The sequence below is a fragment of the Podarcis filfolensis genome (assembly GCF_964270895.1).
Source record: "Podarcis filfolensis genome assembly, chromosome: 3".
Taxonomy (NCBI): Eukaryota; Metazoa; Chordata; class Lepidosauria; order Squamata; family Lacertidae; genus Podarcis; species Podarcis filfolensis.
In genome coordinates, this window is record NC_139606.1 from 48,087,064 (window position 1) to 48,113,364 (window position 26,301).

General features: G+C 47.1%; 1 protein-coding gene across 3 annotated transcripts in view; it reads right to left on the reverse strand.

Moving 5' to 3' along the window:
- SIM1 (SIM bHLH transcription factor 1) overlaps positions 1-26,301 on the reverse strand; it is a 59,681-nt gene that overhangs the window by 17,675 nt on the left and 15,705 nt on the right. For all 3 annotated transcript variants that reach the window (XM_083608340.1, XM_083608341.1, XM_083608342.1), the window contains 7 exons: positions 18,470-18,552; positions 17,010-17,099; positions 15,255-15,363; positions 15,066-15,151; positions 11,057-11,256; positions 10,839-10,945; positions 7,335-7,482 (listed from right to left, as the gene is read on the reverse strand). In XM_083608340.1, coding sequence (XP_083464466.1) covers positions 7,335-7,482; positions 10,839-10,945; positions 11,057-11,256; positions 15,066-15,151; positions 15,255-15,363; positions 17,010-17,099; positions 18,470-18,552 — 823 coding nt within the window. The remainder of the gene's footprint in view (positions 1-7,334; positions 7,483-10,838; positions 10,946-11,056; positions 11,257-15,065; positions 15,152-15,254; positions 15,364-17,009; positions 17,100-18,469; positions 18,553-26,301) is intronic.

Below are 26,301 nucleotides of genomic sequence, written 5' to 3' on the forward strand. Positions count from 1 at the left end.
AGGAGAGAAGCTGAGTTATTGTACTAATCACTGCAGATCCCCCCCCCCACCTTTTTGTGTATTTTACTGCCATTCCATAAACACAGACACTGCAGGCTGGCGACTGAATTTACACCAAAAGCAAAAAAAGGACCGTTTAACTTGCTGTCTCTGCCCAATCAGCTAGCAAAAACCCTGGCAGGAAGTGACAATAACAAAAGCCAATACTGTCGTGACAAACTGAAAATTTATACAGATAAAGGCCAATTAAAAAGGTAAAGGGACCCCTGATCATTAGGTCCAGTCGTGACCGACTCTGGGGTTGTGGCGCTCATCTCGCTTTAAAGGCCAATTACAAAGCTACATATACATGGGAAGAGGCATAAGCAATGTGAAAACACACATAGAAAGAGATGCTCTTTTTCGAAAGCGAGAGGGTAGATAGTTGGGATGCTGCAAGCTACAGTGATTTCAGCCTTAGCTGCTTCAGAAGAGAGATTTGCAAGTCCAACTGATGTTGTATAGAACTGTAAAGTTGGAAGGGACCCTGAGGCTCATCTAGCCCACCCCTCTGCAATCCAGGATTATACAGCTGTCCCATACGAGGATCAAACTTGCAGCCTTGGCATTATCAGCACCATGCTGTAACCAACTGAGCTACCCAAGCAAATCAGAAGTAGAAGATACTTATGTAGACCATTTCTATACCACATGATATCTAAGAATAATGTGGTGTGCAGAAAACGAAAAACAACAGTAGTTACAAATACATTATGGAAACCCATTAATATAAATTATTCAAAAATATAGACCAATATCAATTCCTTCTCCTTCTGACACATCTCCCTGCTCAAGAGCCTCCTGGCTCTCAACTAGGGTCCAAACAATTTCACAGATCTCTCTCTCTCTCCCCCCGCCCCCGATCTCCCAATAAAGAAGATTCCTGGAAGCAGCTTACATTACCCTACTCTCTCAATCTAGGCTCCTTGTATGGGCAGGCACCAAGGCACATGGAGCATACCAAAGGACACTTCAGACAGTTCACAAAGGCATTTAAATGTTAGCCAACTTTTTGTACCATAAAACCCCTCAACATCACCCTGAATTGGCACCCAAGTTATAAAGAGGGAAACTTGATTCAATGTTTCAGATGAAACAATACCCTTTTAACTTGGTGTAATTCTGCCAAGGGTGCCAGCTCTTGGGGGCCGAGGCACTGTGCCGCCCCTTATTTTTTAAGGGACCAGGCTTCCTCAATGTTCAGAAGGCCTCCGTGTGACATCACACATGGGCCCCCTCAATCCTTCGGAGAAGGTGGTGCCCCTGAATCCTGCAATGTTAACACTGGGCAAGCTAGTGTATTGGTTGTTTTTTTATATATAGCATAATTTCCCATTACTTTAAATTCATAGGTGCTTTTTAGCAGCATGTCTGCAGAGAATACACTGAAAGCCTATTAGATGAGAGATAAAACAGCCAATTTCAACACCTCCCATCTTTCCTTTAAGAATGCATCTTCCCAAAGCCAACCTTTGCATTTCTACTTTAATATCCAAGCATTTATGCATAAACAGTATCTCTTATTTGTATTAATAGCACAGAAATGTAAATCCTCACACACCAGTAGGAGAGCATCCCCCATTACATGCAAAGTTAATAGGGACCCCCAGCTGTTTCCCAGACTAGACATTTTCACCTCAATCTTCAAGGCAATCTTTTTTACATGTTGGGAGGGGGAACCATTAATATGAGTGCTGTTGGATTGAGCATCACAAGATCCAAGTTCAATTTCTCATTCTGTTACGATAAGAATCTCAAATGATCTTGGGCTAGTCATTCTGTACGAGATTTTTGGAAGCACTTGACATGGAGCTAACCTGGGCTCCCATCACAGCTGATAGTTAAACCTTCCAGTGGAGATTTCACCATTGGCCTTGATGCAAAGAGAATCAAGAGGTGGTATTGTTACAATGGGCTTTTTATTTCATGGAGGATGTGAGCTGGTTTGGAAGTGTCAGCAAAGAAGCAGCATAGAAACCTATTGTGTTAATATTTCTGTAAATGGAACTTCATTGAAGCGAATGAAAACATGAGGATTTAGGTCAGTTCACAGTCCCACTGGCTTCAACTGGGTTAACTCAAATATGTCTCAGGAGGCTGCTGCTGGATCTTTTGGTTTCATGGCCCAAACTATAACCAACCTAAGACTTCAATGTAAAGTAACCAGCTCTGTTTGCTTCATAATTATGTTAAACTTAAATACTGCTGTATTAGGCAGATTGGACACTGAAATGCCAGTTTCAGACCCCATACCTGGAGATGCCATGCATGGAACCTGGGACTTCCTGCATGTGCTACAGCTCTTCCCATTTAAAAGTCTTCCTAAGTGAAAACGGAAAATAAGTTGCAGTTCTTTGACATTGATACATAGCTGAGAAGTGGCTGGGAAGCGCATGGTTTGCGTGCAAGGAACAGCGGAACCCAGTGAATAGTAAGAATAATTCCCAGTGAATCTGTAGGTTCTATTCCTGGAAGGTTTTTGAGACAGAACTGAATAAACATCTATTAGTTCTTGTATACTTCAAGATCTTGGGCAGACAACCCCAGAGGTTCATTACAGCTTATGATGATGAGTAACCAGCAAAAGACACATAATAGCAATATGACCATCCAAAGAAAGACAGACATCATTAAACAGTTATATTTATTGGTATGAATTCAAAATCTTCTCTCTTTTTAATCTAAATATTTTACATCTTATATATTTGATCCTTGATTAAACCTCTTGTAAGTTGCTAATCATTAATGGGGTTTTTATTGTTACTGTGCAAACAGTTCATTCATGCTGGTGACCTATCAAATTTCACAGACATGGTCTTTAATTGGATTTATTCATTTCTAATCTGCTTAAGCCCTGGGTGCTGTAATGCTTGACTAAATATACATTCAGCACCCTTATTTAAACTGGTAAAATAAATGTGAGATTTGGACTCTGAATATATAAATGCAATTGTTATTGTGTACCTAACAGGAGCAGAGGTGGAGGGAGGAATCATAGAAGGAATTTGAGGGGTCAGCATCTGGTGTGCTCCTAGTGAGAAAGTTAGGGATGAGGGATATAAAACTGCAAAACCTATAATTCAAGAAAACAGACTCTTCCTTAAGATCATAAATGGGCAGTCCAATGTACTGCATCTATGGTGCCAAAGATAATCTGATGCCAATGAAGGCTATGTACACCCCATACATGCATTGAAAGCACGCATTGTCCAAAATAAGAATTCTGGGATCTGTAGCTCCCAGCAACCTTAAAAAAATTACAGTACCCAAGATACTTGGGGAGGGTATGCTTTGAATACATGGTGTAAGCAGCCTAAGATTCCTAACATCAGCAAAGGCACTTTCCTGTTGAATCAGTAATCCTTGCACTGGCAGTGATTTTAAGGATAACCTCAGGCCTCTCTATGTAACCCTCAGGGTGCTCCCCAGGCCTCCCCCCTCAAGCGACGCATATCTCCAGTCCTGCTCTGGACCCTCCTCAAGTCCTTTTGCCTGGCTCCAATGTGTCCTTGAAATGTGATCAAGTGTCTTGCTTGCCTGAAGGAAGAAGAAGAGATTGTAGATGTGTAGAAAAAACCAACCGGCTTTTGTATGGCTGAAATGTAACCTATTGTACAAAGGTCACATCCATTGTCCTGCCCACACTTGCCTCTCAACTTGCAGAATTTTGCCTCTAGAATTATAGAAATGTTTATTTTGTACCCACCTATTGATCCTGTGTAGCCCATAACAGTCCAAGGAGGTGGAAACAACAACAAAATATACAGTGAAATCTTTCCAGTGTCCTAAAAGATTTGTTTTGTCTGTCATTACTTGAAAAGCCAAATAAGTTTATCTTTAGATTACACATAATACCTTCAGTTACTCCTTTTAAATGAACAGTTCCCAGGGTTCTATCACATTCTATCATTCTAACATAGTTTTAAATGTCAGCTCCTTGTTTTCTGACTCTGCCATATTCAGTTATTGGTAAGTCATTGTACAGTCCAATCTGCCTTTTCCTCCCCAGTGACACCATTGAGCAATTGTCATTCTATCCAGTTGCAGCAGGGCAGGAGAAGGAAATCAGGACCACTCCATCAGCTCTTAACAAGATAGCAGCTCCATAAGGCTCCTTCCTCCATCAACTGACAGTCTGCTGCAGAGGGAGATGTGGGAAGCTGGACCAAAAGCCAAGAGACTAGAATCTGCTGGCTTCTCCTCTCCTTGCACTGTTTCCATTCCAGCTGATCCTTGGAAGAACTTTGTAAGAATGAATGGCAGGAGAAATCCAGCCAGATGAGTGGGGTATAAATAATAGAATTATTGCTGTTGTTGTTGTTTTATTCCTGGGTTTGCTTTTTCTTCCTATTCTCTCCCAATCTACATTCCTATTGTGTCCTGTCCTTTAGATTGCAAGCCCAAGGGTGGGATTGTAATCTGTTTAGGAAGTTTCTTTAAGAGTGGGGTAAAAGTGCTCTAAATAAATAAATGCTTTGGGGAAACCTTGGGGTTCCTTCCCAGACTGCAACCATGTAAATCAGGGTTGGGGGACCTGTGGCACCCTCTCTATGTTGTTTGACCCAAAATCCCATCAGCCTCTGCCAGAATAGCAAATCCCCATGGACTAAGGGGGCTGTTGTCCAACAACATCTGGTGGGCACCAAAAGCCCACATCCAAGTCAACCTTCAATCCCGTTCAAACAACAACAATGATTTTTGATGATCCATATAAACAAATCTACTTGGCAAGAATAGACACTGCCTTAGCAGGAAATCCTGTTGGCATTGTTGGGAATGAGGCAGCCCGTGCAATAGGGATCTCCTAGAGCAGTGTTTCCCAAACTTGGGTCTTCAGCTGTTTTTGGACAACAATTCCCATTATCCCTGACCACTGGTCCTGCTAGCTAGGGATGTTAGGAGTTGTAGTCCAACACAGCCAGAGACCCAAGTGTGGGAAACACTGTCCTGGGGCATTTGCAAGTTCATGATGTTTTACAGTAGAACCAACGGTCACTTGCTTATTGCTCCTTCTCCTGTCCATGCCCACCCTCTTCAAAACAGAGCAAAGCAATTCCATCAAAGCAAAGGAGAGAGAAGAGAATCAATGCAAAAATCTACTTAATTGGCAGTAACGAGAAACAAGCCAGCCCACTGGCCCACCAGATGTGCCAGGTAAACCGCTATAACCAGCAACTGTGATCACTCCATCAGCAGCCACAGGATGTGGCTTTTTAATCACTGCAGTGACAACATTATTAGCAACAAAAGAAGCACCTGAACTTTCTCAATTAGCAAGCCTGTGGGCTGGGGATACACAATCCAAATCAAGCAATCTAAAATAATTACCACACCTAGATTCTCTAAGTATTCAGAATTAGCAAGGCAGACTGGAACCAATACCTAAGGCAGCACAAGGAAGGAAAATAGTGGGGAGAGGGTGTAAAAAGGAGTGGGCAAAACATTCACTGTCCCACAAATTTTTACAGAAATGTTATTGTTCAGATTCCTTATGGTCAAAGCATGTTGTTGAGACAAAAAGAAGTGCTGAGCTCTGGGTGCACCTTGGGGCATAGGCTGACCAGAGGGGAAATGGAGGGAAAGTGCTCCCCCCACACACAGTCAGTTCCCTGCTCCCCATTGGTAGACCCCTATGGTCACTTGAAGGAAAGGTGCTTTTCACAGGCTCCCCCTCCCCTATAAATATACTTCCCCTCTTCTGTGCCCCCCTCAAATACTGTTCCCCTCATCTGGATCCATATCTATCGATTGTGCTCCAATGCCACCAACTTCCTTAAATTTAATACAATGGTACCAAAAGGGCTGCTTTTATTGGACTTCTAGGTTGGCTTCCAGTCTCTTGCATTACCAGCTTGTCTCTCTGGCTACACCCTCACCACACATCTAAAGCACATGGCTTCCCCCAAGAATCTTAAGTTCATTAAGGGTGCTGGGAATTGTAGCTCTGTGAAGCGCAAATTATTGTTCCCCAGATTCTTTGGGGGAAAGCAGTGTGCTTTAAATATATGGTCTCTCTCACTCTCTTCATTGAAAGCACATGACTTGGGTTGGCCTAATATAGGTATTCTTGCTCTAATATGGACCTTGGCTACTTTTACCTTTTTGTAGCATAAAAACATCACACAAGTGAGCCAAATCACATAGTACTTTCTATGACACCTTGCATAAAAGCAACCCTAGACATGTCTGTTCAGAAGTGAGTCCCATTGAGAGCAATGGGACTTTATTGACAGGTAAGCCAGTACAGCCAGAAATAAATTACAGATGGTGGGAGAGAATCTTCCCTTAACTACCCTTTAACAACTCTACTCCTGAAAACAGAAAGCAACTAAGTCTGCACTCCTGTATGAGTGTTTATCTATTGAACACAGTGGGATGTACTTATGAGTTAATATACCTAGGGATTGCTCTGTGCACTGCATTAAGAGGTAACAAATTCACATGGGAATCACCTTCAGTATGCTGTCTAATACCATCCATGTAGACCTCTACCTCTGGCAGTGCCTAAATATTAACAATGATGGGATAAAGAGTGAGGGCAAAAGTCAACATTTTCATTACTCTTCCTCCCCCTTTCCCCCCTATATTTTATTAGTTTGCTAACTGAACCCCTTCTGGTCACCCCACCTAGTTCCATGCAAGTCTCCATCCCTTTGAACAAGAAAGAAATCATGGGGCTTTGATAGAGACTCTGGATAAAATTAAGAACTTCAAACTCCCAGGTTTTCCCCCCCTTTTTGGGAGCAAAAGAAAAACAGATGTCCTGTTTGTTAAGTATAAATAACTCCGTACGTTGAAACCTTTCTTTTACGCTGCATTAAACTTTATTTAATGCAGGGTGCCCCCTTCAACTGTAAAAAGGCGGAGAAGGAGCAAACTCAAGGGGTGACAAAGCCCTAAATCTTGTTCTTTCCCCTCTAGGGAAACAGAAGAAGACAGGAGGGAAAAGCTTTCAGGCAGATGAAAGAACATTGTGGATTCCTACCAAGCTCGTGGAGAAGGATGGGCCTTGTCAACTCAAGCCCTGGGCCAAAGAGAGTTTTCTTGGCAGGACTGAAATATTTGCCTTTTTTTATGACCCCCACTTAAAGCACTTCCATGACAGGCAAAATAAAAAGAAGAGCACCTTTGATGCAATCCATCAAGCACTTATTTTTCTCCAACAGCCCTTCTCCAAGACTCATGGGACTGACGCATTAGCAGAACTTTGGTGTGCAATGCCCCAATGTTCATGTGAGTTCACACAGGCACTCTGCTGAGGAGTAACAAGAAACCTCGCGGGATTTAGTACTTACGTGAGCACGTAATTGACGCTGACGATGCAATGAGGCCGTGAAGATCGGCTGTTGTGGACAATGGTGGCATAGCTCTGCACCCAGACCCAGCCGCCTTGCTTGGCCAAGAAGCGATAGTATTTTGTGGTAACTTGACCTTTCACTAGCACTGAAAAAGAAATAGAAGGGCTGATTTATTTAATGAGCAGTTACTCCATTTCTGTTTTACCTTCAAAGAGGAACTCTAACAAATCTCTACAAGGGCTCCATTTTCTTTATTATATTTCAGTGATGTACGGTAACTTGTGCCCTGCTTTTTAGAAAGCTCTGGGCAATTGGGTGGTCTCTTATCCAGAACTACTTTCCTTTAACTTCAGCAAGGTTGAATAGCGTTGAATGGGACCAATTAGAAGTGAACTCGGAGAGATGTTGTCGGTGTTCTCAGCAAAGAAATAGAATGTGGTTTTACCAGTCCTCTATATTCGTGTTGATGTACATTAAGGCCATTGGGCACATTATGTCTTTTCAAGAGTGGCACCTCTCCAGACCACCACATCGACTTACACTGTGGTCCTCCATAAGTTGTTGGACTCAACCTCCCATCAGCCCCAGCCAGCATGGCCAAGGATGGTGGGAGTTGTGGTCCTCCACCTATTTTGAAAGAAGCCGCACTTCCTATTACAATTCTGACCAAAGTGGTGGCAGATGGTAGAAACGTAATGCTCTACTGTAAGGGCATGGCAACTCAAAAGCACAATCAATCATTAACAGCAAAAGTCAGTCTACTTCCCAGCCAGGGTGTCAATCAAATTTAAAATGAGTCTCTGGCATGTGATTATTATGTTACAGGAGTTCACAAGTGTCAGCAGTTAGATTAAAAGGCATTCTTATGGTCTCTGGTGAAAATGCCTTTTCCTGGCAGTCATGAGAGAGACTAAAGGCTTTGTAGTGTCTACACTACTAAAGAGTTCAGCTGTCATGACCTCCTTCTCTGTCAAACATCAACATAGCAATTCTGAAAGCAGACTGAGCTACAGTTCTGTACACACTTACCTGGGAGTAAGACCCACTGAACTTAATGGGAATTACTTCTGAGCAGTCATAAAAGATTGTACTAAGCTTCCTAGCTATGAATTACCAAACTTTAATTAACAAATTTTACATTGTCTTTGTAATGCAGATATTGAGAGCTCACCCTTGTCCCAAATTTTGTTAAATACCGTATATTAGAATTTAGACTGAACACTCAAAATCTGAGACTCAGGCTCAAAATTAACAAAATATTTTGCAAGCCTGCCTTTACCATGTTTACTTAAATGTCTCATTGTTTTCAGCGGCACTTTCAAGTCAGTGCATGCAGAATGGCAACAATTAAAAGTGCAACACACATTTAAAGCTATAGACTTATAGATTTAATTAGGATGGATCCCAAAAGCTGTGGACCACAAATCAAAACAACCTGGATTAATTGGATTTAAGACTTATGTTGCATTCATATGGCCAGAGGTAATAGACTACATCAGACCTCCACAGAGATCCCCTATCAGATCTTTGATCCCCTAACACTGCAGTGCAGGGCAGCTCAGGGGCATGCCACGGGAAGATCTAGAAGGTTCTAATGCTGTACCAGCCACACCCCTGCCACCCCATCTACAACAAGCCCAAGATAAATTTATGTCCACTGAACTGTCATAAACCAATCCCCTTTCATCACCTCTCCCAAACTGGGAGTTGTGTGTGTCTAGAAAAGGGCATAGGATCGCACCATTAAACTGCATTCTGTGCCCACTTACCTGGGAGAAAACCTCACTGAACTCAGCTGGATTCCCTTCTTTGTGGAAACGTGTAGGATTGTGCTGTTAAAGTGACACAAAACCCCAGTCCTTCCTGTGCCATCTCTCCAACTTAAGAACAATTTCGCGATCACTTCTATTTAGTCTGAAGTCTGCAGTAGCAGCTAGGCCTAACCCTTTGTTTTTTGGAAAGACATTACCCAGCTTTAACAGTACCCACTTTCCCCAGCAGGAAGATGTAGTTACAGAATACCTTTCGCCAGCTGAATTTCTGTCTCTATCACAATTGTGGCATGTATTACAGTTACAGGCACAGAGCTAGGAAAGAGCAAACCAAGCAGCAAGCCGGTTTAAGCAGTGATGAGGATCTGCTCTGGAAAAGTGCATTCCAAGCCACTAACATCAGATGATTCTTTGAAGCCCTGCCCTAAATTAAAACGAACCTTATAGGATTCACACCCTTGTAAATATAATTAGAATCAGGGACCAACACACCAAAAGAGAGAACCCAAAACTAAAGGTTGGCAAGGAGGTAGTATGGATTTCCCATCAAAATCACAACAAAAATTTAAAAAATTGTAATTGATTTGAAGACCAAACCCAAAGTGTTCTTCTGTTAAGAAGTTGCATTCCCACTCATACCAGGCTTGAGAGGCGATTTCTCACAGCCCTTTCTCAAACCATGTCATTTATTCAAGCCAAATCTATTCCATCACCCACCATTAACACATCATAAAGCAGTTCAGCAGAAGGCATGAGGGAAGTGCATATCCTTTGTTGCTTTCTAAAAATAAACCTAGAGGGGTGGAGTTGGGTCTCTTATTACCTTAATAGGCCTGAGATTATTTTGGAGTTAAGGAATGACATGGGAAAACTCATCTACACATCCCCCCCTCCTACACAAAAGTCAAGTTGATTATCCATGAAGCACATCTATTCCCTTTAGCTTGCAGTATAATCGAGCACTTTCTTTTTTGCCATAGTGGGGGGTGGCCAACGCAAAAGAGGACCAGGGCCCCTGTGCCTTACCATCACAGTGCAGGAGAGGGGCTTTCAACAGGTATGGTTTGCAAGGCAGAATCCCCAATTTCTGCAAGATGATGACATGGTGCAGGAACCCTGGTCCTCTTGGACTCAGCTGGAATCTCAACCCCTAATCCCAAATACATCATCCCTTCAAACGATGAAAGAAAAGATACCCTTTTGTCAAGTGGAGTGCAAACTGTCCCATCGTGTGCTTAAGGCAGGCATAGGCAAACTCGGCCCTCCAGATGTTTTGGAACTACAACTCCCATCATCCCTGACCACTGGTCCTGTTAGCTAGGGGTGATGGAAGCTGTAGTCCCAAGACATCTGGAGGGCTGAGTGTGCCTATGCCTGGCTTATGGTTAAAGGGCTGCGGTGGAGACAAATTTGCTTTGTGTTGGAGACTTTTCCTCCCTGAGGTCTTATTTCAATGGAATGGTGCTTTGGGGAAATGTTTCAATCGTGCTGCCTACTCTTTCTTTCTCCCGGCTCCCAGCAGCTACCGCAATCCTATGCATGCTTGTCCCCATGAACGCAGCACGACTTCCATCAAGCTTGATTAGGATCGCACGCAGCTACGTGGAAAATACCCAAGTAAGACAGCCCACCAGCCAGCCCACTTTGACTTGGGAGTAAGGCCCAGGGAACTCAGCGCGACCTGCCTAGGCGAGGGGCTTCAAGCGTGCTAAGAGGAGAGGCTCCTTACGCAGGTGATGAGCGCAGCGCAAATGGAAAGTGTCGCAGCCGTGGACGTGGTGGTAAAGCGTCTTCTCGATCAGGTCCTGAGGCTCGTAACCGGTCAGCTCGGCTACCCTGCCAGGAAAGAGAGACACAGAGAAAGAGAGAGAAAGCCGGTAGGTTGCTTTGATTTGGCACGTCGGTGCTGTTAGGGCGAGGGGAGACGAAGCCCCGACGCCGACCTACCGGGAATCGAGGAAAATGAGCTTCATATCCAGGCTGGCCCGGAACATAAACATATTGCTGTGCAGCTTGATCTCTGTCACGGCGCTGGGGGGCAGGGAATGGCCGACCGCCACCAGGCCGACGTTTTGGTAGCAGCCGTCGAAGGGAGACATGTCCAGGCTGTACTGGCGGATCTTCAGGTAGCCGCTGCAGTGAATGACCTGTTGGGGAGACACAGAGATCCGCTCAAGTCGAGAGGGCTGTTCGGGTTGCCCTTCGTGGTCAGCGATTTGCGAAACAGCTCGCGCGCAAACAGAAAACTCTCCGGGACGGAGACTGTCGAACAGTAAACCCGCGAAAGAGGGAGTGTGGGAGCCCCACTCGACACCACGGATGTGCCTCAATGTAGTAAACGCGCAGAGGATCGCGCGGCTGGTCTCCCCTCCCCTCCTTTTCGGTCCCTGTTAATCGTCTGGTTGGGACTACAGCGCCAAGGGTTGATTTTGCGCGCCTGAAGGGGCCACGGCGACCAGACAGGACTTTGTTTATCAGTTTACAACCGATGCTTCTCAGGGAAATAAGCTTGCACGCTCTCTTGTGTCTATTTGCAGGCCGCTTTTCCGGGTCCCCATTTAGTTGGTCGTAAGGAGCGTGCCAGCCTCCGAATGATCTTTTCTTTCTTCTTCAGGATCAACGCGTTACTCCCTCTCAGTCATCCGAATGAAACCAGGTGACGTTCACCTGCCACTCATCTTCCTCTGTGATCAAGTGGGGTGCATCCTCCAACCAACCCGCAATTACGAGGCTTATTATCTACACCTATTGACTCTCAGCAGAACGTGAGAACAGTGTAAACTTAAATGTATTGCGTTTGAGGTCTGTGCAGGGCGATTCCCCCCCCCCTTTAATTGCCTCTGGCGAGAGGTCAATATTCATAGGATTGGGGTGCGCGCTTTCACGTGTTTCCGAGGAAGTGAATTTGTTCACTGGGGCTCACTCCCAGATAAACGTGGATAGGATTAAAGCCTTGGGCTGCAGTCCTATGCCCACTTACCTGGGTGGAAGCTCCACCAAACTCAGTGGGACTTAGTTCTGAGTAGACAGACGCACTGTTGACTCTCTCACCCAACTTGGTCGCGTGGTTTATTTGCGATGACAAAATCTATTACTACATCTCTCTGCGTGTGCCCGATATAGATCGGCTGGCAAAACACTTGGAATTACTGGAGAGTGAGTAGGACGGAGTCTCAGGGCGACTGCTTGGCAGCCTCCCTTTGAATTACGTGGGCTACCTTGCAGCCGGAGGGGCAGTTAGTTCTCAAGCCTCTCAAGAAAGGCGTCCTCGACAGAATTAGGCACAGTCCGGAAGCAAGTAAAATATCGGAAAACAGGCCTTTCCTCCTTCGGAAACTACGCAATTATTCACACAAATAAATTCCCCGCAGTCGAATATTATGCACGTGATTTAGTGCTCAACAGACTTGCCCCAAACTAAGTTAGCCCCGAAATTAAAGGAGTTTTCTTCCAGAAAACACAAGGCTCTTGGAAAACACTGCAATAACAATCCTAACCATGCCTACTCAGAAGTAAATCCTATTGAATTCAGTGGGGGTTACTCTCAGGAGTGAATATTGCAGCTCAACAAGGTAAGCTGCTGCCTTATGACAGGCGGGCACTCTGAGGTCTCTTAAAGCACCTCCCTAGGGGGTTAAACCACAGAGCCTAGGGCTTGCCGATCAGAAGGTCAGCGGTTCGAATCCCCACAACGGGGTGAGCTCCCGTTGCTCGGTCCCAGCTCCTGCCAACCTAGCAGTTTGAAAGCACCTCAAAGTGCAAGTAGATAAATAGGTACTGCTCTGGCGGGAAGGTAAACAGCATTTCCGTGTGCTGCTCTGGTTCACCAGAAGCGGCTTAGTCATGCTGGCCACATGACCCAGAAGCTGTACGCTGGCTTCCTTGGCCAATAAAGCGAGATGAGCACTGCAACCCCAGAGTCGGCCATGACTGGACCTCATGGTCAGGGGTCCCTTTACCTTTTAGGCATATCTACTTGGGGGAAAGTTCACTGGGATTTGTTCCTAGAAAGATGTGTATATGATTGCAGACTTCAGCAAGCCAACACAAAAAAGTCTGCAGGGAGGAAGCGCCACCACTGATGTCACCGGAGGGGTGATGGCGTCATCTCCTAGGACGCTGTTGGCCAACCCTCTGTCTGTAAAATAAGCTTTCTTCAGAGAGAAACCCATCCACTAAGCAGAGGAAGAGAGAGGTGACATCAGCATATGGGACTAAAGGGTAAACTGGCACCCTTTTTGTTGGAAAATTCCAAAGCCCCTTTTTTGTGGTCAACCAAAACATTAAGCCATCGTGAGCAAGCGGTGGAGTCCTCCTGAACTCTTCCTGAGGCTGAATTTTAAAAAGCTGGCATGGTAACTGAAGCCATAATGTCCTCATTGGTCAACTGTTGTATGGCTATGGGGAGTTATCATGAAGTGCGCCTGCACTTCAGAAGGTATCACTTCGCCACTGAAAGTATGTAAGGTAAAGGTAAAAGGTAAAGGACAGTTAAGTCCAGTCAAAGGTGACTTTGGGTTGCAGCGCTCATCTCGCTTTCAGGCCGAGGGAGCTGACGTTTGTCCACAGTCATCTTTCCGGGTCATGTAGCCAGCATGACTAAACCACTTCTAGTGATGGAAGTCAGAGTGCACCGAAACACCATTTACCTTCCTGCTGCAGTGGTACCTATTTATCTACTTGCACAGGCGTGCTTTCAAACTGCTAGGTTAGCAGGAGCTGGGGCAGAGCAACGGAAGCTCACCCCGTTGCCTGGATTCAAACGGCGACCTTCCTATCAGCAAGCCCAAGAGGCTCAGCGGTTTAGACCTGAAGCAAGCCAACAACCAGATCCTAGATATGTTTACTCTGAAATGCCTTCCACTGACAGCACTAGCCTGGACTTTGGCAACTTAGTTGGGAGTAAGTGCCATTGACCTCACTGGAGCTTAAAGGCAAAGCGACCCCTGACCATTAGGTCCAGTCGTGGCCGACTAGGGTTGCGGCGCTCATCTCGCTTTATTGGCCGAGGGAGCCAGCGTACAGCTTCCGGGTCATGTGGCCAGCATGACTAAGCTGCTTCTGGCAAACCAGAGCAGCACACGGAAATGCCATTTACCTTCCCACTGGAGCGGTACCAATTTATCTACTTGCACTTTGAGGTGCTTTTGAACTGCTAGGTTGGCATGAGCAGGGACCGAGCAGTGGGAGCTCACCCCGTCGCGGGGATTCGAACCACCAACCTTATGATCGGCAAGTCCTAGGCTCTGTGGTTTAACCCACAGCGCCACCCTTGTCCCTACAGCCCCCCAAAATCTCCAGGCCCAGAACACTTACAGTGAGAGCCTATGTGCATTTACTTGGAAGTAAATTCCAACCATTGACCTCCAAGGGACTTAGTCTATAGTAAGCTGGTCAGCATAACTACATAAGAAGAGCCTGCTGGATCAGGCCGGTGACCCATCTGGTCCAGCATCCAGTTCTCACTGTGGCCCCCTAGGTGCCTGTGGGAAACTTGCAAGCAGGGCCCGCGCAGAAGAGCACTCTCCCCTTCTGCCGTTTCTAGCCTTATTTTCTCTATGCAGAGGATTTGCACAGACTTTAAGTCTTACCGAAAGCAATTACTGGGATTTTGAGGGTCTTACTCCCAAATATGCAGAGGATTGCTGGCTCACGGAATAATCCTATGCCTGTTTACCCAGAGGTGAGTCCCGTTGCGTGGGGCTTTCTCCCAAACAAGTACGCAAGGAATCTCAGCCTTCACTGGGATCAAGTCCCAGGGAAACGGGTGGGACTGGCTGCCAAGTAAATGCGCTTCAAATCGAGGTGGAAACATGCAGCGCTACACAGCTCCAACTGGTCCCGATTACTGTATTCCTATCAGTGAAGGTTTCAAAGCACCCTTGTCTTTGTACTCAAGTCCGGGCGCAAACAGTTCTTCGCTCTGCCGCTAGTTGGCGCTTGTAAGCCCACCTACCTTGTAGCCTCCGCAAGTCAGCCCGGCGTTCCTCTTGGCCAAGACGCATTTCATCCTTAGGAAGAAGGAGCGCTCGATCTCGTACTCTAGTAAACAAGGGGGCACAATGCGCATGTCAGGGAAGAGGCTGCTCTCTGCCGCCGGCCACTGCCTTCCTTCCCACCCGCTGCTTTACTCGGTGAACTTTACCCTGAACGAAATGGGAATGGTACGGCTGGTGGGCGGTGAGGACTGCGGTCATCTCGTCGTGGTCGGCTGGGTGGATGTACTCGTAAATGCTGTTGCCTGTCAGCTCAACCTGCAAGAGGGAGTCATCGGGGGCAGGGGAAAGAAAACAATAGAATTGTAGAGTTGGAAGGTCATTTAGTGTTCAACCCCCTGCTATATCTTTCTTTCCATCGATGACGACGCAACGTGTCCCCATTCTATGCCCAGGGTGATCTCAGCCACCTTCAGCCCATTAAGCCACTCGACGGAATTGAGCCTCTTCTCTCTTCGGGTTCTGGTCTGGAATCTGAAGCACCCACGAAGGACGTCAATTCACACCATGAAAAGGAACAAGGCTCCTTCAAATTAGATGGACAGTTCAGGTTCAGTTGCAAAATGGCATCTGCACCAAGCAATTGGATACCTTAAACCAATAATGGGGTGGTCCTGTCCAGACGTTGTTGGACTCCACTTCCCATCAGCCCCAACCAGCATGGCCATTGGACAGGGATGATGGGCGGCCACAGATTCCACATCCAGCCTTGGACCTAAGGCTGAGCACACCCCCACTGAAGGAAAACTTATTTCTGAGTAAACATGCACAAGACTGGCAGCAGGTAAGAGGCATGGTTGCCAATCTTCAGCAGGTTTGCTGTGCCTTTAAATGTGACTAGAAATTCAACAGGTGAAGCTTTGCCTGAGCTGTAAAGGGAAATATTGTTAATTGAATGTATATCCCACTCTTTCTCTTGAAGGAGCCCAGGATGCAAGATGGGTCAACGCTTCACCTCCTTGTCATCACAGAATTCATCTTGCACAGGAGCTCAGCCAATCTTCTGGACAGAGATTTCTGGAATTGTACTATGGGCGTGCCAGCATAGCATTAGCATAGCATGGGGGGCCACAAGAGCAGTTGCCCCAGGCACAAAATTGTTAAGGATGTAAAATTTCAACACCCAGTGCTGCCTCAGTATAGTTGCATGCTTCTTCTGCTAGGCTCCACTGGCAACGGCTTCTCCATGTGAACCAGGAAGTGACTTCTCCAGACGACTGAACAACTCTTCTTATCTCTGTGGCTGCAAACTCCTGGACACTGTTAAACAGTTGAATGTGCATGCGTACTCCATTCATTTCCCTCCCACCCACCCCTCCTCATGGCCCTGGGTGCTGGCAACCCACACTATGACACTGAGTGCCAGCATGCCCCAGGTCTATTCAATTAAACACTATGTGAGTGTTTAATGGAATGGACTTCCAGCCCAACGGAAATGTCTGCTAAGCTCCAGTCCTGTTCATGTTCCTCTGCAGCAAAGTGCCTCTGAACCCAGTGAGGCTTCCCAAAAAGTACATCACCCTGAGATCTGTGGATGAAGGGTGGTATACAAATTTAATTAATAAGTACATTTAGGATCAGGCTGTTAGGATTGCACTGAAGTCATCATCAATGGAACTTGAAAGCACCACCCTGTGCATGTTTACTCAGAAGTACATCTTACTGAGTTTGAAAGGATGTGCTTAAAAAACACTCCTCCAAATGAATGGGACTGACTAGTAAATGGGGCTAGGATTTGCACAAGCAAACAGGCTTGGCTTCACCTGCCTTGCTTGCCAAAAGCAGTGGAGGTGAAGTGTTCAGGTCTTGCATGTGAGGTTCCTGGCCTTGAACGTTGCTCATCAAACTGGCTCCCCCTCCCTCTTTGCCTGGATCCTGTGCATGCCTGCACATTCATAGCATACCTGCGACAAACCCAAATGAACAGAGGCGGTTTCGGAGATGTACATGATCTTGCCGTCCGGAGCTACCACAAATATGAAACCGTCCAAAGTCTGCAAGGAAAGGGGCAGAAAAAAGCTGTGTGTCAAGTCTGGTTTATGAGATGTTGGTCCTCGCCAACCCTTCTTTGCTCTCTCCTCCAGGCCTTAACAAGTGAGGAGTGAGGAGCAGCCTCAGCTTTCAGGCTGCAATCCTTATACACACTTACCTGGGAGTAAGTACCACTGAACTCAGTGGGGCTTACCTGTGAATAGAAATGTATAGGATTGCACTGTCAGAGACAAAAATGGTTTGATAATGAGTGTGAAATACAAAAGACAGGCCTTCATTCAATTGCCATCACAGTTAAAAATCTGATCCTAAATCCACAATCATCCTTGTCCCCAGGGAATCATTTTCCTGTATTTAGGATGATGGGATTTGCATGCGGAGAAAGTGGACAAGGAGAAGAACCAAATTTCCTAGACTGTCTTTCTGACCCAACTGTGTAGACTGTATACCTTCCTTCTGATGTGATACTCTCAGAGTTGCTGACCTCACTTCCCACTTCCTCCTCCTTCTTGGTCCCACCTTGGGAGGAGGAGACACCTTTAGTTTCTCTCTCTCTCTCTCTCCCCTAAAGGGGTCTCTCATCTCCAAGCTCTCTTTCAGAGAATCTCCCATTAACCAACAGTTCACAGGACTCTTTGGGGAATATATAGCAGTAGATATCTGACTTCAGCTTGTAGTGTAGATATAAACTCACTCCCTTTTTCAGAACCCTCAGCGGAATTGAAACTATCCCACTGATTTTAAATGGAGTCAGAATCAGTACCGGTGCTTATCTCAGTCGTGCATTGATTCAAACATTGCTGACGTTGCCCTTACCCGTATTACTATTCTGGACGACATGGTTTTGAATTATATAAAAACACATAATGATCATTAACAACCTTCCAGTATCTCCGGAGATCATATGAGACAGATTATTTGCCTTGCCCCTTTAAACCACGATTGTCTTCTCGGAAAGTGTCCAGAATCCCAGGCGGAAGGGCCTTTTCTGTCACCAGCTCCCTGGCACTATTAAACTGGCAACGACAGGGGCCGAAATGTGACCCCGCCCTCCAGCAAATCCTGAAACAGACTTGCCATAGGCCCACCACTGAAGTCAACGCGACGTGTCCCCTTATTTATCAGGGAGAGAAAGAAAGGACATTTTACATGGCTGGGGCCCGACAGATCTGCAGGTCGCTCCCCAGGGGACCGTTTCGATCGCCTGCAAACCTTGAGTCTGGTTCAGGAACTCGTAGGAAAGAGCATCAAGCCCGTGTTTGTCTTCTATCACGAGCCTTCTATAGCCTTTCTTCCCAGTCTGCCGCTATCTCGATTGGGTTGCCCGGGCTCTCCCTACAAAACCTTAAGGAGCTGCATTCCGGACTAGTACCTGCAATAGGTGAGATCCCAGCTCGCGCCCAACGTTGTCCAGAGGGCTGGTTCGACTCGCGTGTCCCCAGGCTTCTCCAAGTCCTGTGGAGACATCGCCGCGTTATTCGAGATCTTCGGATGAAGGGCGGTATACAAATTTATAAAATAATAGTAATAATAAAAGAGAGGCAGGGCACCAGGGTCCTAATGCCTGATCTGGCAATGAGCGGTATATATTAATTAAACAAGAATAATTATTCTGTGGTTTCTACCTGACAGTACAAGGGGAGATGGGGAGGGGTCACGAATAACGAAACTATAAAGTTCTCCCCCCCCCTCTACTTTCCAGCTCAGTTGCGCTTCCATTGACTGGACTTCAGACGTTCCAACCAGAAACCACTTTCTTGAATGATAATTCGATTGAAATAAATGCGGGTTTATGTTTTTCTGGATTAAATAGAACAACCTCTGCTCTGACTCATGGCCTAGAATGCTTTTGCTTCTCGAATCATTGAAATCCTACCAACTGGCTCTCTGGAAAAAATTCTTCCCATATTCACACATCCGTTTCACACACAACGAACCAATTTCTGGTACCCAGAAACTAGTTTTTCTGCCAGAAATGTGGGGAACAACTAAACCCATCCCCTTTGGAGGGCCCTGGAAAGAGAGAAATGCCGTGGAAACGAACATAACGCGGGTGCTCAGCTTAGCCACAACTATTCTGTTCAATGTTTAAAAAACATCAAACTGGGTGTGAACAAGCAGCAAGCTCCTGTAAACACACAAACCGTCGTGTGGCCATTCAGCTCTCCGAATAAAATAAAAGAATAAAAGCAAAAGCGGTTATTATAGTTAATAACGTCGTCGCGTCCTTTTTGCAGATTTCAAACGGAGGAAATTTTATTTGGGAGGCGAAGGGCTGCTCCCCAGCCACGAAGGAAGCCTTGAAATTTCCCCTCCTCTTCTCTGGGCTTTAGTCGTGTCTCTGGAAGGAACGTTATTCGGAGGGAAAGTCATGGGATCGACTTACAAATCCCAATTAAAACCGTGGGGCTGCATGACGTCTAAGAGCGTCTCCTCGTGAATTAATTCCACCACCTCCACCCCACTTTCCCCCCCCCAAATGGTCTCTTCCAGTCCCCCTGTGTCGGGAACTGTTCCCTCTAGTGGGAAGGAGACCGGCCTCCGCCTCAAGCGGCGGTAGAACCAGGCAGATGATCCGAAAAGCCTCCTGGAACAACGCTTAAAAGTCGCCTGCGTGTAGGAAAGTACATGAATGTGTGTGTGAAATCGCGGTTTTTTTTTTTTCTTTGTCTGCAAAGCCCTTGTTTCTGGCATTCCTCCTAATCTCCCCTCCCTCCACCTTGTTGTCTTTTTCTGACAATACTTCTGAAACGGCTACAGCTCCCGGTTTAAATTGAGACCATTGGATTGGACCCGCGGTGCCAAGAACAGTTTATGCCAAACCAACTAGTGGTCACAATCATCAACAACCGCAAGCAGAACCTGTGCGCTGTGGATCCGGGGTGCTTTGCTAAACTAAGACACACCTGAGCTCGAAGTGCCACTGAAATTACTGAGAGATGCGGGTATCAAAGGGGGGAAGGGAGGGGTCCAAGGGCGTGGTGGCTCAGCTGAGTTGTGGATCGCATACAACCCCGGACACGCCTCCTCTGTTGCTCATTCAGATTCTCTCGCGCCTGGATTCCAACGCACGTTTCCTTGCAAGTGCCCTCGATGCCGCCTCATCCCATTACACCCCCTAAGTGGGCTTAGAATGGAAAGCAAGCGGCCCAAGAGCCGCCTCTTGTTGTTGATGCAGCTAAATCCCGCTAACGATCGCGCCCGCGCTACGCAAACACCGGGCCTTCTTCGCGCAAGCCTTCGCCCTTCCCCTTTCTTCGCCTCCCCCCTCCGGCCCACTCTCCTGCCAGAGAGCCTCCCACGCGTTTCCAGGGACTCACTCGCGTTCACAAGCACGTGAAAACTCGTGAAAGCGACCGAGCCTGAGGAAACGCGAGGGCATAAGCTGAGCTAGCTAACAATTGTGGCAGGCGCTCGCATAAGATGGCAATTTATACGTTCAGTGCTTTAGCAGTGGTGCTGTAAAACACTGGAGAGGATCCGCTCCGGACTCAGACCTGTCTACAACTCGGTTAAACCAAAGAGCGCTTGAATCTAAGCCGACTGGCTGCACATTCAGAGCAATTCCTCTGTGAAGATTACTCCCAGGTAGACGTGCACAGCACAACCCTATCCACGTTGACTCCTGAGTCAGTCCCACTGTATCCAAATGGGACTCAATTCCCAGGAAAGTGTGCGTTGGATTTACGCCTTAGATCTATAATTTACACGCCCGTGATTTACACATGCACATATACACACGTCAGCGGACCATACATCCAGATGTTCAAGGTCAGCGGGGTAAGCCGCCTAAAAACCTGAGCCGTGAAAATCAAGTCGTTTGGCCTTTATAGGTTCTTTTTGCTTTCACTCTCTCTCTCTCCCTCTCTCACACACACACACGGTCCCCCAACTGGGATCAGTCAGCTCTTGTCATGTTTACTCAAAAGCAAGCCCAATCGAATTAAATGGAATTGACTCCCAAGTAAGTGGGATACAGCCGAAGTCCCTAGAGCCCAGCGATTATTCAAAGCTAAGCCCGAGGGCAATCGAAGTCGTATTTCACTTTGCCAAAAAGACCGAGGACGGTGCCAACGAAGGGGAAAGCGGACCTGGAGCCACCCCGTTCAGATTTTCCCGGAATCCACTCGGCCTCCTCGCCGGCCTAGCCTTGGACTCGCCAAATGGAACAGGACAGGCGAGTCCTCGCAGGAGTTCACCTGTAGCATATATAGGCTGCCTCTTCTATTCTAATAACAACCATGACATAAAACTTCTAGCCACAGGAGCCAGACCCTAGGAATTTAGGTCCCTTCGCCCCCCCCCCCAATAAAATATTTGAGGGGGAAGGCTCCTCCCGCAAGTTGATGGGCAGTGCCATTCACATAGTGTGCGTGTGCCGCGTCTTGTGATTACGTGGGGCGGGGCTTACCTCCCCCTCCCCCCAATATTTTATTCAGGTTGGCACCTCTGTTTCTAGCACAGGTCTTTCTAGCTCTATGTGGTCCATAAGGACCGGCATCGACTGCCTACATCTTGACAGCAGTGTTTCCAGCGGTTCCTTTTGGAACCGTTCTGTTATAGTATTGTGATGGTTTTATTTGGTTTTAACATTGTGTTTTCTCTTGCTGTACCCAGCCCTGGGACGTCCAGGTGACGGGCAGGTAAGAAACGGTACCGATAAATAAAACCTGAAGCTTCCAGAGTGTGAACCCGGATTCTTCATCAGACTTTCCGGCGGAAGTCCGGGGCCCCACAGAGCGAGATGAGCAGGAGGATTCCCAACACTGAGCCTGGTTGGCTCACCACATTTGATATGAGCAAAGCTGGAACCATTATGAAGTAAATCTTTAGGGGGGAGCATTAATTCCAGAGTCTAAAACGACCTAACTGAACTTTCTGCATGCTAATTGCGTCCTCCGATTCCTCTAATAGTGAACGCGCACAGGGGCGTCGGACCCTCTGCGCAGGTCTTCTTGAATTCCGTAACAAGGTACGTGTCCAGCTCTTCTGTCTCCCGACTTCATGTCTGTTGGGACACGCCTAATGGCTGGGGATCTCGCGCAGGTGGCCCAGGTGCGCAAGAAGGCAGGACGCCTGAACCTTTCGTAGTGGCTCAGAAGCGGAAAGGCTAGCAGGTGCGTGATTTACCAAGCCCTCCCGCTCGTGTCTTCTGCACAACTTTTAAATGTCTAGGAGCCGGGTGCTACACACACACACGCCCGCTTTGCCAACACCAAATATTGGGAGGACGAGATCCTAGCGGATTTCAGAGAACACGCCTTCCTAAATCCCACCTGGCCGCCTACACGTGGGAATCGTTCTTGGGGGAGTGGGAGCGACGACGGAAGTGGCTGTCAGGGAAGGCTCCAAGCTGATCCTTGCTCGGAAGTAAAGTTTAGCGTGGCTCAAGGAAGCTTCCCGAATCCCGGGGCGCCTAGAGTTACTGGATTGATGCGCATTTGGAAATGCCTGTTCTTGGATTCAGTGGCACTCCCTCCTGAGGGTTTCAGCCTGAAAGTCCAAATCCGTGCGTGTTTGCTTCCTTTAGAAGGGAGTCCCCTGTGTGCCTAAGTTGTTGGTTGGTTAAAAAAAAAAGACTCGTCCGTCGAGGTTTGACTTTCTATGAAGGAGCCTCGAGAGTTTATGCGCTCCCTCGGCGCCACGATTAAACGAAAGGGCGTGGCTACCCAGCTACATTCAGATAGACGTAGCTGCCTGCTTAAATGAGTATTGGATCGTGTGTTTTTTTAAAAACAACAACAACCAACTCCTGTAGGGTTCTTTTCTCTTCTTCGGGAAACTGAAAGTACTGAAGCCTGAGTGGCCGAGGGAAGAGGGAAGGTCTCAGACATTCACGGGTTCCTTTCGTTTTGATGTGTTTATTAGCGGAATTAAGAAGAAAGACGTAAAGACGTGGGTTTTTGGGGGGGAGGGGAGCTGCCTGGATGTGCAGATCTACAGAAACGTATTAAGGAGGTCTGGATTTAAACAAGCAACGAGAGTAATGCTGTCTGTGTGCATACACACAGACACACACACCTGTCGACTCACGAGACCCTCTGTGGGCGACCCGGACGTTCCCATTCCAGTCTCTGCGCTTTTCCCAGTTGCTGATTAATCCGAATGCAAAAGCGGGGGGGAATAGAGGGGGGCCTCCTATATCTCTTAGGCTACTAAAAGTGGAGCAGCAGATCCTGCCCCGGCGGGTTAATGAATAGCCCGCCTGCATTACAGGTTAACTTTTGGGCAGAATCCGCAATTCTATTCTCTCCTGCCTCCCCGCCCTGCTCTGCAGCTCTTTTGCTCCTGTTCCGGGTGAACTCCTCCCTCCAGCCGAGCCAAGTTAATATTTTCTAAACAAGCGCTTTGCTCGCCCTTCCGAGCACTTCTCTTCCAAACTGAGCCACGTGAGATTTAGGAGGGGGCAGGGAGCGAGAGCCTTCTACTGGCCAGATGTCTCCATCCTTTCCCATGAGTGACTGGCCGCCATCTGACCATTCTCCAATCCTTTGGTCTCTGGGATTCCTTAAAACCTCGCCGCGGTGGTGGGTGGGCGACTTTCAGCTTTTTCAATCCACAAGCCAGGGGAGGTGGAGGGCGTTGAGGCTGCTGTCTTATCCGCTTATTGAGAGAAGAAGACCCACTGAGCTCAAGGAGACTTAGTTGCCAGTGTATTGTAAGTCACTCTGAGTTACCTTGGTAAAGAGGTGACCAACAAATTTAATTGACGGGTGGTGATGGTGGTGATAGACTTGCACTGCGACTCAAGCTGAGTAACACTGACATCTCAAACTGACTGATCTCCCCTAGTTGCTCCGGTCTAAAACTTCCCATTGATTCAATTGCACTTAGCGCTACAGGAACACCGGGATCCTATGAGCGTCTACTCAGAAGTGAATCCCGCAGAATCAAAGGAGACAGAGGCCAAGGAGAGAGTGGATAGGCTTGCCCCCTAAGTGCGTTTGGATCACAATCTTGTGGCCGGAGATGTTCACCCGGAAGTTGCAGCGCAATCCTAATCGCGACTACTCAGAAGCAAGCCCTTGTCAGTTTAGTTTCCCCCCTACCCTGCACCCCCTCTCTTCCTCTGAAATGAACAACATTTTAACCCACGAATCCTAAAATATTTATCGTAATGACAGTTCCTTTGGAATCAAGCTTGGACTTAATTCGAAACGTTTCAACTAAGTCTTCCACTTGCATTTATTGCGCGTTAAGACACGCTGAGTTAAAAGGGGGTACTGGAAAACAACAGCTTCAGATACATTATAGTTCGGTATCTTTTATTTTTAAAGTATCTCCCCCCCCCCCCGATTTTAACGCTGAGTAAAGTTGCTTGGGGTGCACTTGACCTACCGCAGCCAATCCCCACCCCTTCAAATACTGTAGTCTGATTGCATTTTCTTCATCTTTTTAAAAAGTGAGAAACCCAGATCCCCTCCCCCTCTCTCTTTGCCTTTGGGATTAGGTTGGTCAGGAGATGTAAAGGTTTCTTCTTGCAATTTGGAGAGCCTCGCTGAAGCAGAGGAAGAAGAAGCAGCAGCGAGAATTGGAAGAGATGAAGAAGGAGCTTGGAATCTGAAGGGGGGATTTTCCCGGCTAAAGTGGTGGAAGATAAAAAGGGAAAACATAATCTATTTTGGAAGATTTCCAAGCTACGCTACATTAACCTTCCTAGATAAAAATAAAAAAGGGGGGGGTCTCCGTTCCGCGCTTCGCCAAGCCTGGTTTATCATATTTACATAAGTAGCCTTAAGAAGTGGGTGGGATGTATCTATTATGGCTCTAACGAGCTCACATTTCGCTTGAAAAGCCGGGCGAAGTTCCACTGCTGCTTTCCTCGCGATTCTGTTTGAAGGCAGACGCCTCCCCCCCCCCGCCCCCTGCTCGCCTGCATCTTTCCCATCATCCCACCCCCGGATTACCTTCACGGCCTGCCTACCGAGGCTTTGTGATTTCTGGAAATGAGATTTCGATTTCTAAAACAAGAAACCAATTAGTAACCAAATGAGGCGGAGGAGATCCACACCAATTGACCTAATCCCACAGGCACCGTTGACTAGGCAGGCGGGAGGACGGCGAACAGCCACCCCTCCTGCCCCCTCCAGAGGCGACCAGGCAGCTGCCGGCATCGCTGGCCGGACGACGAGCATCGATCGCGCATGGGGGAGAGCCGCGCGGAGTGGGGCAGGAGGATGGCGTTTGTTGAACCACTTCTCCTCTGGCCCGAGGGTCGTCTTCTGATCTCTGAACCCTCGAGACGGAATTTCGATCCGGATTAAGAATGCCTCTGAGCTGCCATCCTAGGCACATCCAGTGGCACAATCTTGCACAAAAGTGTGGGCTACTAGGGAGGGCTTGCGTGGAGATGCGTCGCCGTCGCCGCCTTCTTTTTTTGCGTTTGGTCCGGGTGAAGCTAACTGACAGAAACCGATTCGATAAAGCACACACCGTTGTGCTGGTTTGTGCAACGCAAACTAAGAAAGTCTCTCTCTTTCTTTCTCATTCCCTTCCCTCTCTCCTCTTCCCGAGTCGCTCACCGGCGCGCGGCCATTAATATTCAGAACTCGGGTTTCTTGCAACCTGCCTACTGCTCGAGCTGTTGCACCGAAGGCAGAGAAACTACATTTGGAAGCAGCCTCTGCGGAGAATAAAAAGACAAGGGGAAATCTTTTCAAAGTAGACAAGGTGCGCGCTGCAGGCAAGGTGTGCAGAACTAAAAGGGGCCTCCGCAGAATGGATCTCTTCTAGTCCGACTGGTTTCTCTCCTTCCCCCCCGCCCCCGCCACCCACCCGATCTAAGATTCCTCACTCGGATTCGTATGCTTACAGTATGACAGTGGAAGACCAAACACAGTCCTAGGGAAAGCCACCCCAGCCGAGGGAGAGAGAGAGAGAAGAGAGGACATCTCTAATCAAGGCCAAGTGTTTGGGCTCGCCTCTCCTCACTCACCCAGCGGGATTCCACTAGTTACAAATAAATAATGGGAAAGAGTTCATTTAACAGGAATTTAAACCTGTTTTTTTTAAACAAAAACAAAAACACCCATATAAGATTATTATTATTTTTTCCAATGTCTGTATCACTTTTGGTTTGAGCAAACAAAAATAACCACATGTCTATTATTAAAGTCACAAACTGAATATAAAAGGCTTCCTAATATTATTACATTTACTTCTATTATAATGAATCACTAACACCCAGAAAACGTTTTCTCCTGT